The 23,276-nt window shown below is 43.2% G+C and overlaps 2 protein-coding genes across 4 annotated transcripts; one reads left to right on the top strand and one right to left on the bottom strand.

The window, feature by feature from the left end:
- Positions 1-337: 337 nt before the first annotated feature.
- Positions 338-16,644, bottom strand: sap130a (Sin3A-associated protein a). Of its 3 annotated transcripts, XM_006637654.3 has the most exons (22): positions 16,419-16,644; positions 15,024-15,147; positions 14,436-14,695; positions 13,204-13,371; positions 12,849-12,975; positions 12,195-12,316; positions 11,636-11,760; positions 11,056-11,203; positions 10,829-10,919; positions 9,999-10,103; positions 9,637-9,781; positions 9,022-9,140; positions 8,523-8,813; positions 8,069-8,243; positions 7,427-7,531; positions 6,340-6,701; positions 5,603-5,848; positions 4,994-5,119; positions 4,223-4,326; positions 3,167-3,280; positions 2,789-2,914; positions 338-1,826 (listed from the first exon to the last, which is right to left on the bottom strand). In XM_006637654.3, exons 2-22 carry the CDS (start codon positions 15,130-15,132, stop codon positions 1,821-1,823), a joined length of 3,174 nt encoding a protein of 1,057 aa, XP_006637717.3. In that variant the 5' UTR covers positions 15,133-15,147; positions 16,419-16,644; the 3' UTR covers positions 338-1,820. The 3 variants fall into 3 exon arrangements, with proteins under 3 accessions (XP_006637717.3, XP_015216766.2, XP_069053340.1); XM_015361280.2 differs by having other exon boundaries at positions 338-2,914; XM_069197239.1 differs by having other exon boundaries at positions 338-2,914; positions 8,069-8,165.
- A 269-nt stretch (positions 16,645-16,913) lies between these two features.
- LOC107079118 (uncharacterized) lies at positions 16,914-21,876 on the top strand. The gene is made up of 3 exons (XM_015361055.2): positions 16,914-17,485; positions 17,897-18,081; positions 20,907-21,876. The coding sequence occupies exons 1-3, from the start codon at positions 17,326-17,328 to the stop codon at positions 21,477-21,479; spliced, it is 918 nt and encodes a 305-aa protein (XP_015216541.1). The 5' UTR covers positions 16,914-17,325; the 3' UTR covers positions 21,480-21,876.
- Positions 21,877-23,276: the final 1,400 nt, after the last annotated feature.

The raw sequence follows: 23,276 nt of genomic DNA, 5'->3' as shown, positions 1-23,276 counted from the left end.
TGCATGTATGGTTTTAGAAAAATGTAAGGATTAGCAATTTGCTCCCAATGAAAAGAAATGGGTAGCAGCAATGCGGTCAGGAGAAAATTAATGTGAAGCGTGCGTAATGTACATATACAGTATGAGAAGGTAGACATCAAAATTGAGAGATCCAAGTTAGAACCAGCTTATCCACTACTGCCAAGAAGGGTGGAGATTTGCTTTTGAGTATGAGCATTGTATGTTGATGTATTTTGATGTTGAAAAAATGGTTCTAGATAGCTGAGCAGAAGACTACCTGAAGACAGAAAATGTCAACCACACATTTACTGTACGTTTCACATGAAACAATAAAAAATAGTGTATGTACAAAAAGTTTAATTAAGATTTCTTAAGGTGACTTAACAACACATACCATACACTAAACTATATGCAAAATTACATACCATAGATCACAAAATCATAATTCAACCGACCAAAATGGTACTGATACAGGAGAAATGCTTCATAAAATACAAAAACAAAAAATAGAAATAAAATGAAGCTATTTTAATTTACAAAACAATCTACTTTATACACTTAAAATAAACAGGATTGGCCATTCTAACATTCGTAATGTATATTTCTTTCAAATTAAACTTTTTAAACCACCTTCTAAACATATTCAGGTTTTCCTATTGTCCAGAAGGCCAGCCAAATCTCCAGATTTTGAAAACACAGCAAGAGAAACCTCAAGCAACAATAAGGTAAAACGGAGCACCAGCTGTAGAAGACTAATGTAATTATTACAAGTATTGTATGCTTTCACAGCCTTTGAAGAAAACTGGAGGGCCAGGCTGTCCTTTCCAAGAGCACAAGTGCAAGAACATGTTCTATGATTTTTAACTTAATATAAATCTTTTCTTTTTCTTCCCCCCACAAACGTGTGCCAAGATTTGTCCAAGAAGCACTTCGGTACACAAGTTTGGGATTCAATTTCACTCATCCTGACTACAAGGACTAGAACTGAGCTGATGTGAACTACTTAACTTTGCAACAACAGATTTTTTTTTGTCAATCGGAGGCCTAAAACAGATTTTATTTATGTTTTGATTAAATGATGATGTATTATTAACTCCGTGTGGGTGTGGTATTTTACACCCACCCCAGTTTCACAAAAACCTTTCCTGTAGTTTTGCGGCAGTCAGGAAAGAACTTAAAATGAACAAAGACAGTCTTAAAATAATCTGAATAGGGCTGACCTTACAGTTTGAGTTCTTGATAAAAGAACTTCTCTTTCATAACTCCTATAAATATTGTACTAAAAAGCTATGCAAATACTTTTCTCTAGGTCTGAGTGCAGCTCAAGTTATATGTGCAACCCTCTCTTAGGCTCATTTACAGGTGTATATCTTCAATGTTCAGTTCTATTCCAAAGTAAAGCAATGGCATTACAAAGCGTAACAGTCTTGTCTTACATAGGTAAGACTGAAACTTTGTAAAGGCACAGAACAATACATGGGGAACACTTCAAACCCGCTCCTTGGAGTTTTTCTTCTCAAAATGAGTTTTAAAGAGTGTGTACACATCAGACATTCACGATGCTTGTCTAGTGCCCAATGAGAAAACGATCTATTTTGAATTAACCATTTGTGTAACTCTGTAGCACCCTCTACAGTCCTTTCTTCGTTACAAGGACTAGAACTGAGCTGATCCACACACTTAATGTCTTACCATTTAAAGAGCAGCAGCTAAATAATCCGCCATTTATAAGAATACACTTTGAAATGCCTTTGGGCCATCCATATACTGCGAAACTATCTTCAAATGTTTCATTCCAAATATTTGGGAGAAGTCCAGACCTACAGCTGCAATTAAAAAATAAGCTCTATAAATACATTTGGGAGGTGCTGGATAAATGAGAAATGTGACAACCATTAATTCAAAGAGACTTTATGATACAGGAATCTGGATAATATATTTTATAATGAAGTACACAATATGTTCTAAATTTCCCCAATACGAACCACTAAAGACAGGGTGCAATGCAATAAAGAATTTCATCTATGGCACCTTACACATTGAGATTGTATAAATCTGTCACAATCAAAAATCAGCTTCCAAGTACTGCTACATAAATTGTAACAGACCATGTGAATGGTTTATTACTAATTTTAATATTTAACTCAATGAATGAACATTAAAATGGGACCATTTTAAGTGGAGTAAAAGATTACTTCAAAAGTCATTACATTAATTGCACTTAATGCAGTTTTCAACACTGTAATGCTGACAATAGGTCTTAATGCAACTGTGGCAGTCTGGATGTTTGGTCCCTATAATTGCAGGACGAAATAGCACTACTAAAACAGCTGGATTCCAGGCCCTTCACAGTAGCATTCATCGCTTAATGTAACAATTAACATAATGCAAGGCACCCTAAATCTCAATATGATTTCCTTTAACCTGGCCTTATAAAACAGTGTCTAAATATTCACAGAGGTAAACGTCATATTTGCTTACCCTTTCATTAACATAATCTGAAGGCATTCAATATGAGTGCGGAATTAGCAAAAGTAAAACTGAAAAACAAAAAATGTTCCTGTGTAAGTCACTACCGTTCTTTCAACAACCTTTCCTAGAATCATCCCGGTGTTTTTCTTGCTATCTGTCAAATGTCTTTTGCCTTTTGGCTTTATGCGGGCCCAGCGATTGTGCACATTAAGCTAAAATCCCAAACCACGAGTGAGGAGTCACGATCGTCAGCCATGTCATCCTCCAAATACGTCTCCCCAATCTAAGATTTCTCCTTCCGTTTAAGCTTGGATACCTTCTTGGTTCCTCCATTCTTATTGAGCAGCTTCATAACACGGTCTTTGTGGTCCAGAACCTTCATCATTGCGTCACGGGCCTCGGTGATCTGATCAATCACCAGTTTACAGCGCTGCATGTTACCCTAATGGAACAGAGAAAGACAATTTCACAAAACGGGCAAATTGAAGTCTTCAGCAGTCTATCACTAAGTAAAATAAATCAGTCCCAAGGTTTAATAGTGATATTTTTGTGTTCAATACACGCAAACATTGCATACATTTTTTCATGCTAAGGACAGCTTTGCATGCTTTCAATATCTAAAAACAGAATTCTCTCACGGATGAGCAACTAGACAAATGTAATTCTGGCACAAGGGCTGGAGTGTTAGATTCACCTGTATGAGTTCATTAATACGATGCAGATCGTCATCTGCTCCGGCCTTCTTCTTCGGGATCAGGCCTTCCTGGAGTGTAGTCAGCCGGCTGTACACATCACGCTCCAGGCTTGTCTAGAGACAAGGCAGCAGCAGAAGTTAATAATCCCGTCCATTCAGAGATCGCGTTTCATCCTGAAGCACATCACATAGAGGAAATGCCCTCTTCATCCACCACTGAAGGGAAGGAACCACCCAGGTGGCACAGAGCAGCAGTTGGGTTTCAGCTCATGCACACAGATCAGGTAAAGACACGCTGTATTAAAGGCGAAATGTAGGGGACAATGGAAACCCAAAGTGGAATTGAGCTATGATGCCTGGGTTAGTAACCCTCTCAACATCCAGCTCCTTCAGAAAGGGTCATGGGCTCTATCCAGGACCTCGGCTCCACACTGTAAGAACAGTACATTATCCCCTGTCACCATGCCAAGTCCCTGGGTTGGAAATTCAGGTTGAGAGGGAGGAGTGCCATCTATTGGCCTGCCAACACCATCACCGGGAACAACCTGCTCTTCCTTTCTAGTCATAACCCGGCCCAGCAGATCTGGGCACTAACAGGCAAAGCAGCCGACGTACGCTTAGAGTATTCAATGAAGGGCAATGCTGAACTCTACAGATATCCTTCTCAAATGAAAGGTTTTCAATATTTAATTAAGCAAATATTACAACATGATTGTTACAACGTGGTAAAGTACATTTTTCGCATCTAGCAATGGATAATTGTACATATTATAAATCATACATATGAATTCCTTTCAAATTCTTAATGAATTTCTTTTCATATGCCATGCACACCGTGCAAAAAAATGCAATATAATATTCCGAACTTTAATACTTTTCAAGTTCATTTTAAAAGGTGGTTTCAATGTATTTTAATTATTCAGTTAACTGTAATCAAAGATATTCACAATATCCTGTTTTTCCAGCAATAACTTTTCACTACTGCTCACATCTCACTTTAGTCGTGTCTTTACTTGCTTGCAGGTCTTTACTGCAGCGATATCCAGATTTACTCACCAGCTGAAGGAGCTGTGCTGCACACAAGTGTATCTTCCAGCCCTGCGCTCTGCACACCACACCCTTCTGATTAGCCATATCTTGCAATGTGCATTTCTTCTCCTCTGAAATCACAATGCAAAGATATTAGATATATATGTAATATTTTGCTTCTGTTTTAATATTGGTGTATTCCCATCTCTGGACTGCATGCTACATCAATAACATTTAAAAGCCGAGTTGTTGTGGAATCAAAAAGCTTCGAAAGTACAAATAGCAAAACAAACCTATATAAAATGAACGACTCCCCTTCGCCACCAACGTGTGGTCACACACCAGCTACCAGTGGGAAGGAGAACAGAGTGATGAAGCCAATTCATACATGGCGATTTTTAGGAGGCCATGATTGGTAAGGGACAATGGGAAATTCAGCCAGGACGCCAGGGATACACCCCTACTCTTTCAGAAAAACGCCCTGAGATTTTTAATGAGCAGAAGAGTCAGGAAGTCGGTTTTATGTCTCACCTGAAGGACGGCCCCTTTTTATAGTATAATGTTCCCATCACTATAGTGGGGCATTAGAACCCACAGAATGCAGGTCGAGCACCCCCTGCTGGCCCCACTAACATCACTATAGTGATCAGCAACCTTAGTTATTCCCAGGGGGTCCCATCAAGGTACTAGCCAGGCTCACACCTATTTAGCTTCAGTGGGTTGGCAGCTGCGAGTTGCAGGGTGATATAGCTGCTGGCTATAAAAACAAAATAAATGACATAGAAAAAAGGTTACTACCTTTGACTCTGATGTCACTGTATCTCTGGAAGTGATGGTAAGCTGCCTTCCATGGGTTCCGATAGTGGCGCAGCAGAGTTATTGGGGGTCTTGGGCGGACAGGAACATATCGGACACCTTCTTCATCTGAAAAAAACGATCCAGCAGTTAACAACGCTTTATACCATCAAAAACTCATTAGCACTAACAGACCAATAACAGTCAATCACATGGCCAAGTTTTTTTCTTTGCCCAGGACCCTGAAACTATACAAGGTTAGGAACTTCTAGCTGCATTCTACTCATTTAAGAAATGTAAGGGTTTTAAAACAGCAAGCAAACAGCTCAATTTAGGACAATATATTATACAGGAACAAGCCTGGGAAACAAAGTAATCCATAGTTTCATAAATCACACAATTCACAAAGTCGACCAAGAGTTAGAAACAGCAAGCACCTCTGGAAATCAATGTTTCTCCTCTGCACCAAATGGCTCAAAATCTCCTTTTCTACACTTGCAGGTAACCTCATACCTACAAAGCGGATTTTACAATGGAAAAGAACTTTAGGTATTTCCACGGTCACCCCTACCAAGCCATGATTTAAACACTCAAGCAGAAAGGATCACACACCAATGTACTCCTTCGGAGGGGACTTGCGTTTCTCGGCCTTCATTGCGAGTGGCCGAGCTGTAGACTTCTCCTCATCAGTGCTGTTGGTCTCCATCATCTCGCTTTCTTCTGTAGAGATGACATGCTGCTGCTTGCGGGGCTTTTTCCGGGGGGAAGCTCCTGGTAGCAGGTCTCCTGCAGAAAGCCCCAGGGAGTTTCCAAGGGGAGTGAGGACAGGGGCTACTACTGTGGGAGTCACAGAAGGAACTAAAGCAAGCAAACAAGAGATGCAAATATAAGCGGTTATAACCCTACCAAACTTGCAACAGAATAATTCATTTGCAACTGCTCTACAATCAAAAGGAGAAGAGAACGCACTCTTCATATATTTTTTTTTTCCCCACACAGGAATTTTACAAATTTTAAAAGCCAACTGAACGGCATGCTCTTGCATGTGCAGACAGCAAACTTTCTCACCACCCTAACATCTTAAGGCCAGTCAATTCTTTTCAAGCAAGATCACAGAAGAAACCCGCACCCCGTCTCCGATGAACAGTACGAGCAAAATGATTTCAATGACAAAGGTTGGCTGCGCGACAAGTTCAGGTGAGTAATTGCTCTGAAAAGGCGGGGGGGGGGGGGAAATCTCAGCAAGTCTCATCTGTTTCTCCCTTACCAGGGCACACAACAGGGCCACTGCCCTGTGTTAGTAAGAAAATCAACGAGCGCCAGTGGTGACCCGGGGAGGCAAGTCTCACCTTGCTGCGACGTGTCCATCGGCTCCACCTCCTGCTTGATCTTGATCTCGGGGAGGGCGGAGCTGACGGCGCACGCGGCCGTGCTGCTGGCCGCCGGCTGGGTGGGCGGGGCCACCACATTGGCCAAGGAAGCGGGGATCGGCGGGGTGACCGCCATGGCCGCCGGGAGGGCGGCGAGCGCGGCGGTGGGCTGCGAAGGAGGGGCCGCCGCCGCCGCCGTCAGGATGGCGGGGATCGCCTGCGAGGGATGCTGGGCAGGGGAAGGGGCTGCCTGCTGCTCGCTGCTCTGGATGGACATGGCCTCCACCGTCACAGTCACCGGAGGGGTCACCGCAACGTGGATCTCCGGTTTGGATTTTGCTCTGCAAGCGAAGGCACCCACCACAGTTTAAGGAAGGTAAAAGATGTAGACAGATACAGATATAGCTTATCTTTTGGGATAAATTTCTATAAAATCCAGTGAATGTTTTTAATATACCTGTGCCTGTATACAGAAGCATTTTATCACCTTCTCCTGAGCGACAGGGCACATCTTTACACTATACTGTTCTCCACTCTTCAAGGCAAGCTTTAATCATTAAGATCCAGAGAATAACTTCACACTGCACTATTATACAGATCACTTCACTACTTCCCGATAACCTCAGGATTAGATGGAAATTCCTGACATTAAAAGCCAGAAGCTACATGCAGAATGCAGGAACTACTGCATTCAAGATATCTGAAGTTTAGATAAATGAACGCAAAAACCAGTCGTCGCAGGACTACTGCATATAAAATAACTCATCTGGAAGCTAAGTGTTTCAGTTCTTGTGTTCCGCAAGACGTTTTCAGACAGAGGTACTATAAACCCACCACTTAAGACACCTGGCTGTTAAAATGCAAACGAAAATCATGAATTCGTCTAATCTCGGGTTACATTAGCTAACGGGGAAGCAATCTGCACAAAGCAGCACTGCTAGGTTCTTCTCGGACAGAGGTCCTGGGTTCTCAATGGCAGCGCATGAATTTGACAATTGGGCTTCTCTTTCCAGGGGTTGGGTTTTTGTTTCGGCTTCCCGACCAGGTGCTAGGGCTTGGCTCTTACCCCGCAGGTCGAGGCGATCCCGTCGCACTCCTGATGGCCCCGTCCAGCCGCGGGCTCGTGGCTTCGGCGGCCTGGGATGGGAAAGCGTTTTTCCGAACGGCGGAGCTGAAAGCAAAAGCTCTTTTACAATACCGCACTGGGACAACGCAGTAAAAAAAAAAAACACCACCACTCTGTGTCGTGAACAAATCCTAACGATGCCAAAGGAAAACTTCCACGGCACCTCCCAAAGGTTTTCCTCTTGGCCAACAGCTCCGAATGCGTGCCGCCATTTCATGTGGTCGTCTTCCAAACTGCAGTAAGTGGTAACAAAACTGCGGCTGAACTTCATGTCATATTGAACAGACCGCTCGCTTCCAAAAATTACTTCATACTATGTTTTTACTTGATCCATGTTTGAATTTCCGCTTTTAAACACAAACTGTCCTGAATGTGCAGTGTCAGGGACTATGCCATGACGTAGAAAGAAGGTGACAGTGGGGGAAAAAATAACTCCTTTAACCTGCCCACCCCCCCACATCAGCTACTGGTTCAGATACCCAGTGGAGCACAAAGCTGCGCTTGGAACAAAAATAAGGGAAGAGGAGACCAGTTTGGGGTGGAGAGAACGCATGTGCGAACTGGAATCACTGGCATGCTTACCCTTCACCGGCGGGCTTTTTGCGGAGAATGCTAGGCCGGGGAGAGGAAATGAGCGTGGGAGTGCTGGAGCTGCCACTCTGCGGGTGCGTTTGTGCAACTGTGGAAACAGGTTGCGTTGCACTGAACGTGTTGCTAATAGGATTGGAAACAAGAGTGGAACCATCTGCCAAAACCACTATGGGACAAAGCAAAGGAGTTCTTTTAATTAGGCTGCAAAACAGGAACACCCATATGCTGTGATCAAAAGGAAATTTGACTTGTTTACTTGAAAATCCCCCCCCCCCTCCAGAACGCTAAAGGTATTTAGGCAGAGATTTAGTCATTTGGTGCATAAAAATCCTCAACGAAAGATTTCTTTAATAAAATGCAAGAAGAATTCTGTAAAATAGTTTTCATCACGCAAAGCTGCACAGAAATGCGAGATAAAAGCATTGTTTCTCGTTCCTGTGGTTACCTGATGCCTTGGCCTCTGTCTGCTGCTGCTGCTGAGAGCTGATCGTTGCTGGCTGGATCCCCTGGGTGCTGATGGGCGCAGACGTATGGAGCCCTTGTGTTCCGATGGGTGCTGGCTGGATCCCCTGCGCTCCCATCGCGGCGGCAGACTGCATTCCCTGCGTGCTGAGTGGTGCAGACTGCAGACCAATGCGGTCCACCGCCATCAGCTGCATGTGGTTCAGGTGGACAGTAGGTGCCACGCCGACGCCGGCCTGAGCAGGCATGGCTGAACTGGGGGCCTGAGGAGTCACTGGTACAACAGAAAGCCAGACGACACCATCACATTTAGATGAAAAGGCACACCACACAGCTTCCCCTCCTTTTATAACCTGTTTTCACAGGATACACATCACTGGAGTTCACATTAGAACTACAAATGTGAACTTTCAAGGACAGAGAAGTGACAAGATGCAAAACTACAGGCTACTGCAGCTTGGTCATCGTATTTATTGACATACCTGGGTACTGGCGGATGGTCGAGACAGAGCTGGTGATAGGCGTGTAAGTGTGTGTCAGGGGATACGGAGACGAAGGGTATGTTGGCAGGAAGTACTGGATTTGCATTGGCACAGACTGCCTGTTGGAGGCAGAGAAAGCATATTACAATACTGGGGTGGAAAACCAATCCATATCTAACTGGTTTATCACTCACTTAAGAGCAAAGATCTCAAACAGTAAAACAAGAATAAATTGCAAAAGGCAGTTGCCTTCTTCAATTTTTTTTTTATAGCAGCTCGGACTTCTGTTTAGAAACCGCATTGTAGTATATAAGCTATTAAGGCATCCAAATAACTCCTTTGTAAATCCAAGCCAACATTTGCTGACTTTCACATCTCAGCTTGAAAGTCCAAACAGAAGGGTCGAAGCCAAACATGTCTTGTTGGTGTTAAAGCACAGTGTGACATCTTATTTCGAATTCTTCTCAAATTAAATATAAATTTGACAAAGATTCATTCTCTTCACATTTCACAGCACAAATTATAATCTTTCAGAATCTGCAAATAAAAAACATAGGTAAAGAAATACTGAACTGATATCACATAGAGACAGAGGGCGGAAACAGCAACACTCACCTGTTGTCACTCCTAGCCTCCATGGTGACTGGGTTTGGAGAAGACCTGTGCCCAGCTAAGCCTGGTAGGAGGCTTGCTCTTTCTCCAGGGTAATCAGGCTGAAGGCGTGGAGAGGTATGAGTTATGGGCTGAGGAACCACCTTCGCTGAAAACACAATTTTGAGCTGTTATTCCAACTGCATACATTTACATTTAGAAATGGTTGCCACAATACCAAGTTAGATATTCCAATTTGCCTTTCTTGCAGCACCTGATTTTTTAAAATAACAGCACGTTTAAATGAGGATTATTTTTTATTCGGAACTGTGGTTGGTTTGGAGAATATAATGGGGTTGTACAGAGGAAGGAGTAAACATTCTTACCAACAGGGATTGTGGAGGTGGTCACTGCAGTGGCATGCGATGAGTGAGAGGGCATCGTCATGGTAACTATTGTACTGGTAGTTGTTTGGGTATGGCCCACGGATCCTGAGACAGGAGATGAACAAGATCAAAAGCTCCAATATTATAAGCAGCTCCTTAATTAAACAATACCCTTGCATTTATCCACCATGTCTTGGTGGAATAAAACCATATTGATATTCACCCTGATCGCCAATAACACATAAGATATTGTTAAGGACATAAACAAAAGGAACAATACCCCTAAATTCATAAAGCTCAATACGTCAGGAAGTTGTTTAGGATGTAAAACATCTCGATGATCTTTATATTATTCCCTTTAGTTTATATAATAATACCAATTTTCACATTATTGTATTTCATACCATAATAGGAAAATGCCCTTGATGCTTTTGTTTCATTCTCAAGACTTGCCTCTGTCCCTGCTTCCTAGAATGAGACACTATTTTCTGGTATAGATCGGCTTACACGATCTACTCACTCAGCGCACTGGATAGCGAGACATTTGTAATTAAGATGCAGCAATTGCTTTCATTACTTTCAAAAGACTAATTTTCTTTAATACACAACAGAATCCTTATTTTAGTAATGTTTTCAGAAGAATCTAGATACAGAAAATGCTAATCTAAGTCCTAAGAGTTGCAATAGTAATCATATCCTGTTTGAGAAATACCTATGCTTAATTCTCAAATATTCACTAACACATCATTCTATTACTCTAGAGAGATCTGCAATATTACAGTCTCTCCAGAGAGCAGTTTGGGGCTCTTGAAGTTATTGCTGCAACCTACCAGTTGTGGTTGGCGATGCCACTGTGTTCGTGGCCAGGATTGGGGCTACTGTAGCTGCAGCAACAGGAGGCACGTTGCTATAAAGAGGTTTCTGAAAGAAGCAGAAATAACAGTGAAATGCTGATTAAAGATTATCCACTTTATAATGGACACTTGAACGGATCCTAGTAAGCCCACAATAGGCCTATGTACCAATAAAGCATCCAGATACCACTTATTTCTGATACCTGCTGAGTCATGGTGTGCAGCTGCGGCTTCTGGGTACCGATGGCCGGATTGGAGGGCAGAGTGATGCGCGTGGCACTGTCTCGAGACTGGGGCTGCCGCTGGATACTAATGGTGGCAGGAGACTGGTGAATGGTAAGAGCAGGGCGGCTACAAATCAGATAAGGAAAGGGAGAGCTAAGCCAAGTGATCAGAAAATATCAGCACCCTTGGGACAGATTTACAGAATACGCTGCATGCCTTCACACATTGGTACGGCTCTCTTGGATCAACAGCTCTGGCTAACGACTCCCAAGATGGATCAAGGTGACGAAGCCTTCTATTAATGCAATACCCTGGCCATGCGATGGTGGCCAACAGGGATCATGTCATGGCCTCCCTGGTACACATGCATGTACCATCGTCTTGAACGGCTGTGATGGTCCCTTTACAAGGCTCAAGTAGGTAACTAGATCACCAAACCTCAATGGTATTCCAGCATTGGTATGCGATATTAAAACAAGTTAACAATCAAACAGAAATAACTTTCTCCTAAATTCTTGAAATGCAAAACTGGCCAGACAGAGCTGCTGATGTCCCCACCCGTGCATCATCTCAGCCGTGTGTGTGGCCGCAGTGGTGATGACTGGGGACTGGGCCCGGGTCGCAGAGACTGGAGCCACAACAGTAGGAAGCACAGCTGTGGAGGTGGTGGCAGGGGGGCGAGACTGAAAGAGAGGGGGGAAGATCTTAGTCTAGAAAAGCTTAATGGGTTCCGATTTTTTAAGCATTAGCCACGTAACATGCAAGACCTCCCAACGACTGCATTAAACGTTTTTGCTAATGCAACATCCGGCAACAGTCAATGAGTTAAGGAGAAATATTTATCTATAAAAACTTGATTACTTTCAAGCAAAACAGAAATGCTATAAATACAGGCTAGAGTATGTGAAAATCAGCTAAAATAAAATTCAGCTTTTCAAATTCAATAAATAGAAACATAACATCTACACATTGTGTGTAGAATAAGGCATCTATAACACTCCAATGAGTTAATCTGTGAAGAGTGAACAGTTATTCCGTTAATGGTAGAAAGACACCACTAATCAAGATACAGAGACCTTACACCTTGTGTTCCAGTCACGGCAGAGAAGCTCTGTACCTGGATGGGCTGGTGGATGATGTGCTGCACAGTGGGCTGGACCGCCCCGGCGCTCGGACCAGAGGCAGGACGCAGAACCGTAGTCACTTTCGAGCTGGACATCACAGCGGCTGCTGCTGCTCCTGTTTAACGTCAAGAACCAATATACCCCCGGCTCCTTATTAAAATACGACACCCAATTCATCAAATGCTATAATGTACAGACTATTTTGTTAGGTGCTGTACTATCCTAAACTGTTATGGAAGAGAAAGAGTAAGCAGAAAGCCTCCACAGTAAAGGCGGCTCAAAATACATTACAATATCCATATCAAATAGCTCATAACCAATCATGTAAGACGGCCTCCTGACTCCTATAAACACTTATATTCTCTTACAAACCAAGGGCTATGAACTCATTCATCAGACATTTTCAACTGCTATCCAGGTAAGACAATAATTAATGCAATCATCACCTTAAAAGGTGAACTACGATGTGCTATAATTACATCCATTAATTGGAAGGGATACTTTCATTTTACAGAGAAGCATCTAAAGTGCCTGACTGTTTTAAATCCAACCATGCGATGTGCCTTTTCAATAAACACAGATACACTCAACCTTTAAACTGCCAGGAGATTAACAGGTTCCCCTTTTTAAAAAGCAGACAGGCTGACCTCTGGGTAAGTGGGAAGTAAAGGTATGAGGTGGGGCCGCAGGGGACGCTAACTGGAGTGCCGGCGTGCTGCCACGGATGATCTGCACATTAGCTGCCATTAACGGATGCAGGTTACCGGAGTGGCCCTAAGAGGGGAGAGAGGGAGAAACATCCGCAAAGGACTTAGCTCACGCATTCGCGCATCTCAAACAGAAATTTCAAAAGGCCTGCGACATGATAAAAAAAAATGCAGACGTGCAAAAGGTCCGGCAAATGATGCAAACACCAAAATACTTGAAACTGGTGTAACGTCCCAGTGAAGCACAGCAACCTTAAGGCCCTTGAGAGAAGACGGAAAGGTGCTATCCTCTCACCTGCTGCCCACTGATGGTTGCCACGGGGATAGCTGAAGTCTGAGGCATGCTGCTTTCCATAGTAACTGTGACATGACCGGGAACCTTGGCTGGAACAGTCAGGTGACCCTGGCTAGAAGCTGGTGCTGGGGCAATGGGGCGGCTAGGCATAGCTGGCTTCAGGGCAGACTGAAAAAGCACAAAGAACATATCAAGAAAGATGCTGGAGCAGAGATCACACGCCACATGCCGAGGATCAAGGGCCTCCCCAAGCAGCTCAACCACCTAAGGCTCCTGTCCAGAACAGAAAGCAAGAATGAGTCCTATAGTCCAGACAGCACTGGTGAGTGCCAATGCCATGCCATTGGCTATTTGTATCCATAACTGAGCCTCACTGGCTTAGCCAGGCAAGTTAGCTTGCAAATGGTGCCTCCCTTTGCTTGCCTGACCCACAGAAAAACATTTTTGTTTTGCAGGGCACAAGCGAGCTAGCACTATTGTCCACAAGAGAAGCTCCACTCCTCCGATTGACAGAAACTCTATACCAAGGCACCGCTGACTTGTAATTTGAGTGAATAGTTCTAAGAAGTCAAGACTAACAAGGCTGAAAGGCTTAAAAAATGTTCTTCAAACTCTTACCAACTAGAAACCAACCAAATTGGTTGAGCCAAATACCTACTCTCCCATCTTAGGATTTTAAGTCTGCATAAAGAAACCCAAATTGGGGGGGCATGAAAAGAAAAGCTTTTTTTTAAATCCTGACTTCATTTAACATCGTATGGTGATCTTAGTGATGTGTCTGCTTGATTTCCACACTCAAGCACACAATTCCTCTATTACTTTTATGCACATGGCACTCAAAACTAAGAACACCCGGAGGCATAGAGGAAAGTCAGGAATATAAATCAATACATTTGGCACCATTCTGTTTTAAATGATGTACAAGAAAAGATCAATAGCACAATTTATACGTTCAACTGTATTAAAGCCGCTCAGTAAAGATACAGCTCAGGGAGGGACAAGGATTTAGAATTAAGGAGAACTGCAAGTCAATGAAATTTTGCGGGGTCTTCATTCATTGGGTTACGTTAAAAAAATGTAACTATTAAAAATTAACAACTGGATTAAACCTCAGAACAACTACAAAAAAATGAAAAAATGGCTATGGTCCTAGAGGTAAAAGAAACCCATGCCACACCTCCGGCGGCGGAGTCTATCGGCCGATTCGACGCCATGAGCTCGCCGTGCCCTACCTTCATGGACGCCTCGGTGAAAGACAGCGGCAAGGCCTGGGCGAGGTGCGGCGGCGGCGCCGAGACGGTAGCCGGAGGGCCGGCCGGCAGCGGGAGGTGCTGAGGCAGAGTCAGGGGCTGCCCGTGGGGCTGGACCTGCGGGTAGGGCCTGACCACCACCGTCTCCTGCTTCTCGTCGCGGAAGGCCAGGGCCCCCCCGCCGCTGGGCGGGTGGTCGCGTGGAGTGTGCTCCGGCTCCCGGCAGCCTTCCTCGCCGCCCCCTGCGAAGCAAACGCGCAGCTCGGAGGGTGAGAAAACGACGACGGCCCTGCGGCCCTTTTCCACGTCACAGGTCTGAGAGCTAGACGAGACACTTGGGTCCTTCTATGACTTATTAGTGCAGGATGGCTTTGGTTACAAGACACTCACAAAAAATCTGCTCCACAAGATTATAATAATAAACTTTATTTTATATAGCGCCTTTAAAGGTGGCTTCTCAAAGCGCTTATTAAAAATTACTCAAAGCGCTTCTCAAAGATTCCTCTCTACGCAGATTCACTGAACCTTACAGTAGGCTTAATTATTTCAAGCTTTCTTTTTTTTTTTTACCTGTGCCAGTCTGGTTTCCTGGAGCCAGGCTGGAGTTTCCCCCTGTCATCTGTGCTTGTCCCAGGCTAGAGGCTGGAACTCCTGCCCTTGGAAACTGCTGGGAGCTCATCTTTTGACGAAGGTCCTGTAAATGCGGAGAAGAGTCTTACTTTCAATCGAAACAACTGGATAGGAGATGAAAAAAAAAAGATGAAAAGAATGGACTTTTCTCCGTAGCCGGCTGGGATCATCTCTTGGTGGGTGTTAAATGAGATTTTCCCCACTGCCAAAATCGCAAACAGACATCCTTCGATGGAGGAATCCTATTTGCTTTAACAACGTTAGAATTCTCAAATTCTGAGAAACCAAGACCATATCTTATACGTTATACAAGATCTTAAACGTTCATCGAGAATTGATACGACTCCCACGAGGACTGCAATGAAAAACGAGACAAAAAAACCCCACATATCACTGGACTCGAAATAGTCTATTATATCAAGGTGCGACTCCTTTACTTCAATCGCCTGCTCCATGAATGACGTTATCGGCACTTCCCACCGTTGAAATAAGGCTGGATTTTCATTCATTCACGCGATTACCGAAATTAACAGTTGATAAACCATCGGTTTATGAACTTCGATTAAATATCCAAAGCGTCGCTGCTTCTAGGTAAGATGATCACAGTTGCATTTTGAAAAGCTATATTTACTTATTCGTATGATCAACGAAATGTTGTTTAAGAAAATCGAGGTATTAAACGATTCCTCAATACCGGGCATGCATTTTTAGGGGAATTGTAAGGCTTACTGGCTACGCGCAAGTGCTTTGTTTTCGCTTGGATGACGTTATGCAGTTATTCTAAATGCTTACAATCATACAGAGATCATCATACCCTTCATGATACTAGAAAGTGGTCTCCGAGGACCAACGCATTCACGATATGGTGAAGGCAATACGAGTTATGTACGGTCTACACTCTTAGGAGAAAGAGCAGTACCAGACCAGTTAGCCACCAACAACACACCACTTTAATTCACTCCGGTATCGGGATAAACGTGATTCGCTTCCTGTGGGGTCATATCTGCATCGCAAACGTCCTTAAGCAAACCCAAAACAAGTAATTACAGAATCATCCGCGCACATATTCTTTTGTTTTCCTCCCGTACGTGTCATGAACCTAGAAAAAAAAATCGGAGATGCTCGGCTTTCTAGGATAATATGCGGAAAAAAATGACGCGTGGACAACAGCCGAAAAAATAGCAATTTGACCAAGTAGACATCGTAGGAAACATCATGCATCCCGCTTTTCTCCGACCTGTATTTTCAAACACGCTAAATTAAAATAGATGCTAAGATACTGCTATAATGCACTAGAAAAGTCATTTGCGGACAAAAATGAAAAGAGTCCCTTACCGTACAGATTTTCCCAAATTTTCCTTCTTCTATGAAAATGATACACTTAAGTCAAATTCCAAAACAGAATATCCACTTCGCTAAATAATTTAGACATCTACCCGACGACGTCGCGGAATTCTCTTTCTACAGCTATTCGTGTACTGAAAACAAATACCTAAAAGTCTAAACTCATTTCTATAGCCGTGCTTAAACAGGTTCAAGCTTCTCCATCCGTCTCTGCAACAACACCGGAAGGGGAGGCTCTAACCTTGGAGGGCGCTCTGGCCGCCTGGCCAATCACAAGAGAGAAGGCAAAGCGCCTGGCCAATTACAGACGGCCCGCTGAGGAGGACCGGGAGACGAATAAGCGCCAATAGGCACACAGATCCTTCATCTCTAACCAATCGCATCGCATGAAAATGTACTGCTGCTTAAATGGCCAATAGTAGCAGATATAGTCGCCCCTTATTCACCAACAGAAAGCCCACCCATTCCTTAACGCTCAGAGTTTAAGTGGAGAGTTGTCTACTTGTGTGAATTTTTAATGGATTCTCTGTTTACAGTCGACAGGGCGTGTTCTATCCATTGCTAGAGTATCGGGAAAAAAAGGTTTTGACGTGCAATAAAACAAAAACACGGCTGTGAAGATTTTTATTTATTTTTTTTAGCGGGGTTGGGTTTTCTTTTTGTCAAAAGGGGTTTCTGATGTCCACTGAGAGGAAACAAAAGGTCACTACAAACCGGAAAACATTTGTTGTGCAACACAGAAACAAGTTGCGCAACAAAGACCGTGCAGACGTGAAACGCTGCAGCCCCGAATCCATCTGATAATAAAAGAGGTGGCCCGATAGGCTGCACATCCCTGATCAGGGTTAGAAGCCGAACCTTTTTTTCGAATACAGAATCACAATATAGAATTGTTGCCATGGAGTGGAAAGATTTCTGGACGCGTAAGAAACTGGAGGAGCTCTGTGACCTTTGGGAAGCAAAGCCCTCTCTGTACAACCCCAAAGTCCGTGAATATCACGACAGATGGTGTAGAAAACACGATTCCGAGGAAATTGCCCAGCAATTGGGTACCACTGGTAAGTGTAAAAAAAAACCTTGTACCTAGTCCAAAGGTGGCGCCATATAACTTAATTCAGAATTTACGACGGTTGAAGAGGAAATCCCATTTTAACTGGAAGTACTGTTCAGTACTTTCCCGACGAACACATTCAACAAGAGATGTTCCGTTGTCTTGTTTTGTCATTCGCCAAAATTGTGAGAGGCTTTCAGGCAGTCTTGGAATATAGATATACGTAGCTATGTTTGCGTTAAATAACCTGTACAAACTGTTTTTACCTAAGGATATAGGAAAATGGAACGTGCAGTTACATTAATTACATTATGTTCCCTCAAATTTTGTTTCCTGGGTTCCAGATCACGGTTGTCCAGTTGCTTAAAAGTAAGCATAAAAAAAAGACAAGATTTAACAATTATCTATTATTTTCCAGGAGAAGAGGTACTCAAAAAAATAAAAAATCTGAAAACTCAGTATGCCCGGGAGAAACGAAAGGCAAGCACTGCTCAGAACGGGTGTGGCGAAGCCTTTCTCTCTAAGTGGTATTTGCTTCCACTATTGAAATTTCTGGATGGTTTAATAGCATCCAACCCACGGGCTGCGAAACCCAATTTAAAGGTAAGTGCAAAATAGGAACAGCAGCCTGCACATGCCAGCACTGGGCAAATACACCCTTTCCACTGAACCCAGATGCCCATCTCTTTTCTCTCCTACCAGCTTTTCCTTCAGAATGTAAGTCACAGTAAAGTAATTCTCCACTTTTTAAAAAAACATCTAAGGGCAATGCTTTTCTGCATTTTTCTAGTCCAGGAATTAGGATTGGGAAGTAGGTGTAATTTAATGCTTTAGTTCTGAGGCTGAAAGTTTACTGAAATCTTTTGGAAATGTTTCTTTTCTCTACCCTTCTTGATTACAGATATACAGTAGTGTTTGCACTGATTTTTTCTTAATAGGTTGGGAAATCACAACAGAAATGAGTGGAAATTAGTGTTAGATCCCAGCACTTTCAAAAGCACAAGCTGAATTCCAAAACACCAGTACTAGTAGTAAATACCAGAAATGGCAAACCATGATCCATAAGAGCCACAATCCAGCACGTTTCATGCAGTGCACCAGTGTTTCCTAACCCAGGAACTCCAGTGCGTGCTGGTTTTCACTGCTGCCAAGGTATTAATTGCAGCCTAATTGATTCCAGGTTTCTGTTTGAGGAACATTTCTAAATTTGCTTTTTGTTCTGGGATATATATGCAGTTTGTATTTAGTACCCTGTAAAAATGTCTAGATCTCTGAACAGTCCTCATACATGTGTGTTGCCTCTAAAGCAGAAAAAAATGCTCTTTGAGGGCCTGTCTGATACAGTGTCATTCTGATAGTGTTATTTCCACCTTTGTTTCTTCATCATCAGTTGATTGGCTAGTAATTCAGCTAGCTGGGTCAGAAATAATGGCCAGCAAGCTGAGGCCAGCAAGTTGGGTATTTTGGACACTCAGGACTGATCAAAGAAACAATTGAAATAAAAGTCTAAACAAGCAAGCCGATCAATTAGCACTAGTGATGTAGAGCTCGGCTGCTGGAATGGAAAAGCCGCTAATAAGTCCACCAACAGGACCATTACAGCATTGATTTATACAGATTTGTAAATAGTGTTTCAATTAGATGTACTTTATTGGTAAATTGGAGTGTTCGGTGAAGGTTAGTGGAAGCAGAATGCACAAGAGTGTTAGTTCTCTGTGTGGGAACTTAATACAATTAACAAAATAAATTCATTGATGTTATAGAAGAATTTTACCAATTGCAAATTAAGCATGAAATTGTGGAGTTTGCGAATGCACTGTAAGTTGCTATGATGTCGCCAACTCACAAGCGAATTGCGACGTGATGCGGCCCTTCCTGCTCACTAGTCTCTGTAATGACCAATGAACTGCGATGTACAAGCGAACGAGCACAGGTTGTGCAGCAGACATTTCACTGCTAGAGTGATCTGCATGTAGAGTTGACAAGTAAGTAGCACCTGTTGGCAAAACAGTCTAAAAATGGACAGCAATATTTCTATTGGGTTAAAAGAGATGCATTCAGAAGCCCACTTGTTTATCATGTAATAGGCCCTCATCGGGTCACCGGACGTTTTGTTGCATTGTTCTGAATCCTACATCGCGGCACTACGCACACCTGGAAATGTCGGCGTATTTTGTGGTGTAAGTTGGGGGTTTTACAAGCTGGCGTGTACATTTTACTTTTATTGTGGTTTGAAATTCAGTCATCAATGCTGAATCTTTCTAACCCACGAAATATAAAAATGGCATTGCTGTTCCCCTTTAATTCCCTGGAACCCCGGCAAACTCAGCCATGCTCTCCAATCTACAGCCAGTCTTGCCTTTGGAAGGAATCTGTCCCATCCCTATTCTGGGACCCTTGTCACACTCAGCTGGGCTCCCCCTTCTACTGCCAGCCTTCCCTTCATTGGAAGATACAAGTTCCCAGTTTCTTTCAAGACCTACTGGCATGCTTCACCCACAGGCGCCCAGTTTCCAACAATAAACCCTATAGACTACTACTCTACAGAGATTCTGGAAAATTTCCAATTAATCTAAGAATATAGAACACACTATAGAAAAACACCCTGCTAAATTCTCCATATTTCTTAACTACATCCACCCATAACAAGACCCTTACACATCTTCGTTAGATCTTTCTAACTTCTCAAACCCAAACTGGTGTTAGGATTGCTGACTCACTGCTGATGTTCAAGAACAGGAGATTAATAAATGCACTATGAAATGTGGGTGCCACTAACATGCTCTTAGTCCCTGAATTGCATGAGCTTAAATGCAGCACTTCTGCCCTCTACACCTGACTGCTGCTGCTCCTGAGGAGTATCCAGTTATGTACAGGGCCGATCAGCTGATCCCTTTTCTGCCTGTGGAATTCCTTTTTCCAAAGGCGGCAAATGAGTCGGGCAAGCAGGTGTGTCCGGTATACTTCCAAGAAGCAAGAGGCTTTTTAAGTGAGCTTCTGCTTGCTCTGTCACAGTCACAAACACAGACACGCACATAGTCACACCAGGGCCAGTTTTCCCAGAAGTCAGGTTACCTACCAGTATGTTTATGGACTGTGGGAGGGAAAACCCATGCAGATAGCATCCCTGTTTACGTTGGAACAAGTAAAGGTTTACGCCTTGCTGAAAAGAAAAGAGACAGAATGTTTCGACTGTGCAGCCTTCTTCAGGTGTGGAAGAAGGCCCCACAGCCGAAACATTGTGTTTCCTTTCTTCTCTTTTCAGCGTGCAATAAACCTTTACTTGTTCCTTCGCAGCCTGGGCATGCCGACACAGCTCCCTACTTGAACTGCCTGTTTACATGTTCCCAAAGCCGAGATTTCCATTCTGCACAAGCCCTTGAGCCTGCTGAGCCTGAACAGGTGCCCTGTTTCCATATATTTGGCAGACTCCCGAGAACAGTGCCCGTCAGACCGTCGAGGACGTAAGCGCAGGAGAACTGACCGAAGATGAGAACGACGTGGGCGCGGAGGAGGACAGCAGAGAAGGGAACCCTCTGCCGCGCTTAACGAAGCGCGCAGCAGGCGGTCACGTCGCTGCGAGAGGGACAAACAAACGGAAACGAAAGGCTAATGAAGCAGCTCTCTTTGCCAGAGCCGCTTCGTATATACAGACAATCTCGGACAATTTTGCTAAGGGAAGGCTAGCCTCCCAGGAGGATGCCTTTGACATCTTTGGCAAACACATAGCCTCAGAACTCAGGCTGATGGAAGATGCTCAAATGCAAAAAACGGCACGGTTGCGTATCCAGCAGGTCTTGGTTGACGTCCAGCTGGGGTCAGCCCAGCCGCCGCCTCCTATCCCTGTGCCACATCACCCTCTCTGCGGTCCGGTCATCGCCAGCTGCAGCCCAGCGCCATCGTTTTTCCATGTTATCGCTCCGGATTCTTCTAAAACCAACACCCACGCCCAGAGTGAAAGCAATGCAGTATCGTATATCAAAACTTCACCTTCTCCGTAGGGACGAGCACACATCCTCATCAATTCCTCTCTTCCGTGAGACCAGAGTGGAGGGTCAGGATCTTTGGATAGTTGATTGGGATCATTCGGTCTGAGGGGGACACAGCTGTTTTGTGGTAGTAGCTTAAGTCTTCCGCTCATCGTTGGAGAACGTTTCGTCCGTTCCAGCATCGCACTGAGCTGGAGTCTTAACTCGGCAGACGGGCACAAGGCAGGATGCATCCTTGATGGGACTGAAACATGCAGACTCCACACAGAAGGTGCCTCAAGCCGCCAGAGCTGTGAGGCAATATCACACTGACTGCTACATCCCCCTGTCTTCCAATATTGCAGTTTGTATTTATTAAAAAAGGAGGCATGGTTCTTCTATGAACCAAACGTATGCATCCACAGCAAAACCGTGTCAGTTTTGTTTTTTGTGATTGACCTTTTTTTTGCAATCAGAACAATCAATTAACAAATATACAAACAATAACACCCCCCAGGAACAAAATCCCCCCCCCTTCCTTAATACAGCTTTGACTGGATGGCCAGTCACAAGAATATTGATAAACCAACTCTGTAACTAGAGGGTGGTAGCAGGTCCATCAGTGCTATTTATATTTTCTACAGTTGCCTTCCAGACTCACAACCATGTGGAATTAAAGGTGCAAAGGTGAAGATAAAACACCTAATTATATTTATTTTTAGTTTAACCCATTATCCCATGAATTTCACAGGATAAGACTGCTGAAAGCAACAGTCATGTGTTTGGGATGCCGTGCTCTACAGGAAACGTGGCTGGAGCACTGCAAGAAAACAACTGCAAGAGCAAATGTTTTTTTTTGCAAATTAAATGTCAAATATTTGCCTCTTTCTTATATGTTTGTCATAACTTATGGCAAAAGCTGTGTGTCGCCCTTATATTAAGTCAAAGTGTTTGTGTAGGTTGAGTTATTGAAGAAAGTCTGTTCAGTCTTACGCCATGAACGTCCATCTGAAAACATAAGGGGACCTTGTTCAAAACTTCGGCACTTAAATCCTTTCTGCTTTCTAGGGGGTCTGAAGTGCCCAGGTAGTTTGAATAAGGCCCTATATGTCAAAGACATCTGAAAAGACAAGAAATGCTGAATTATTTTAGAAATCAAGTGTTTTTGTCATGTAAATGTTCATTGAGAGCAAGAAGTGCAAATATTTTTTTATCAACCTTTTCCAAAACTTGAGGGATATTTAATCAAATATCTACCTGATTTCTTTCCCATGTATGGTATGGAAGGTGATTTTGTTTAGTACAGTTGACATAACAATTATCTGAAGTCATAAGTGCATTTCATGTAGGATACTGAATAATTAACTTATCTAAGATTGTTTCATAACCTTCTGTTAATTCTGATAAAAGGATTGGAGATTAAATTGTTGAAAAGTTTTTTTTTTACTTCAATAAACTTTCACATTCCTACTCTTAGTTTGAATGGAAATTTGTCATTTTAACAGAATTCGTTTTCCCAAAATGTTTAAACAAAGGGTTTAAACAGTTTCCTTTTTTTCCATTATGCCATGATACCATATTTCGATTATCTTCTGAAAACTGAGTACAGTTTTCGTGAATTTGTTTGGCAAATGCACCTTCTGAACCCAGGCTTTAGACACTCACTTATAGTTGCCACTAGATGGCGGTCTGTAGCAAACTGACAAAAAGCATTTCACCAACTCCCTTAATTCCTAGTGTTTTATGTAATATTCAACAACATATAATATTGATTTCAAGAAATTACTTGGGCCTTTTTAAAAATTGCTCAAATTGTACTTTTAAACCATT

Source organism: Lepisosteus oculatus, chromosome 13, assembly GCF_040954835.1.
Source record: "Lepisosteus oculatus isolate fLepOcu1 chromosome 13, fLepOcu1.hap2, whole genome shotgun sequence".
NCBI classification, from domain to species: domain Eukaryota; kingdom Metazoa; phylum Chordata; class Actinopteri; order Semionotiformes; family Lepisosteidae; genus Lepisosteus; species Lepisosteus oculatus.
This window is presented reverse-complemented; position numbering and strand designations above follow the sequence as displayed.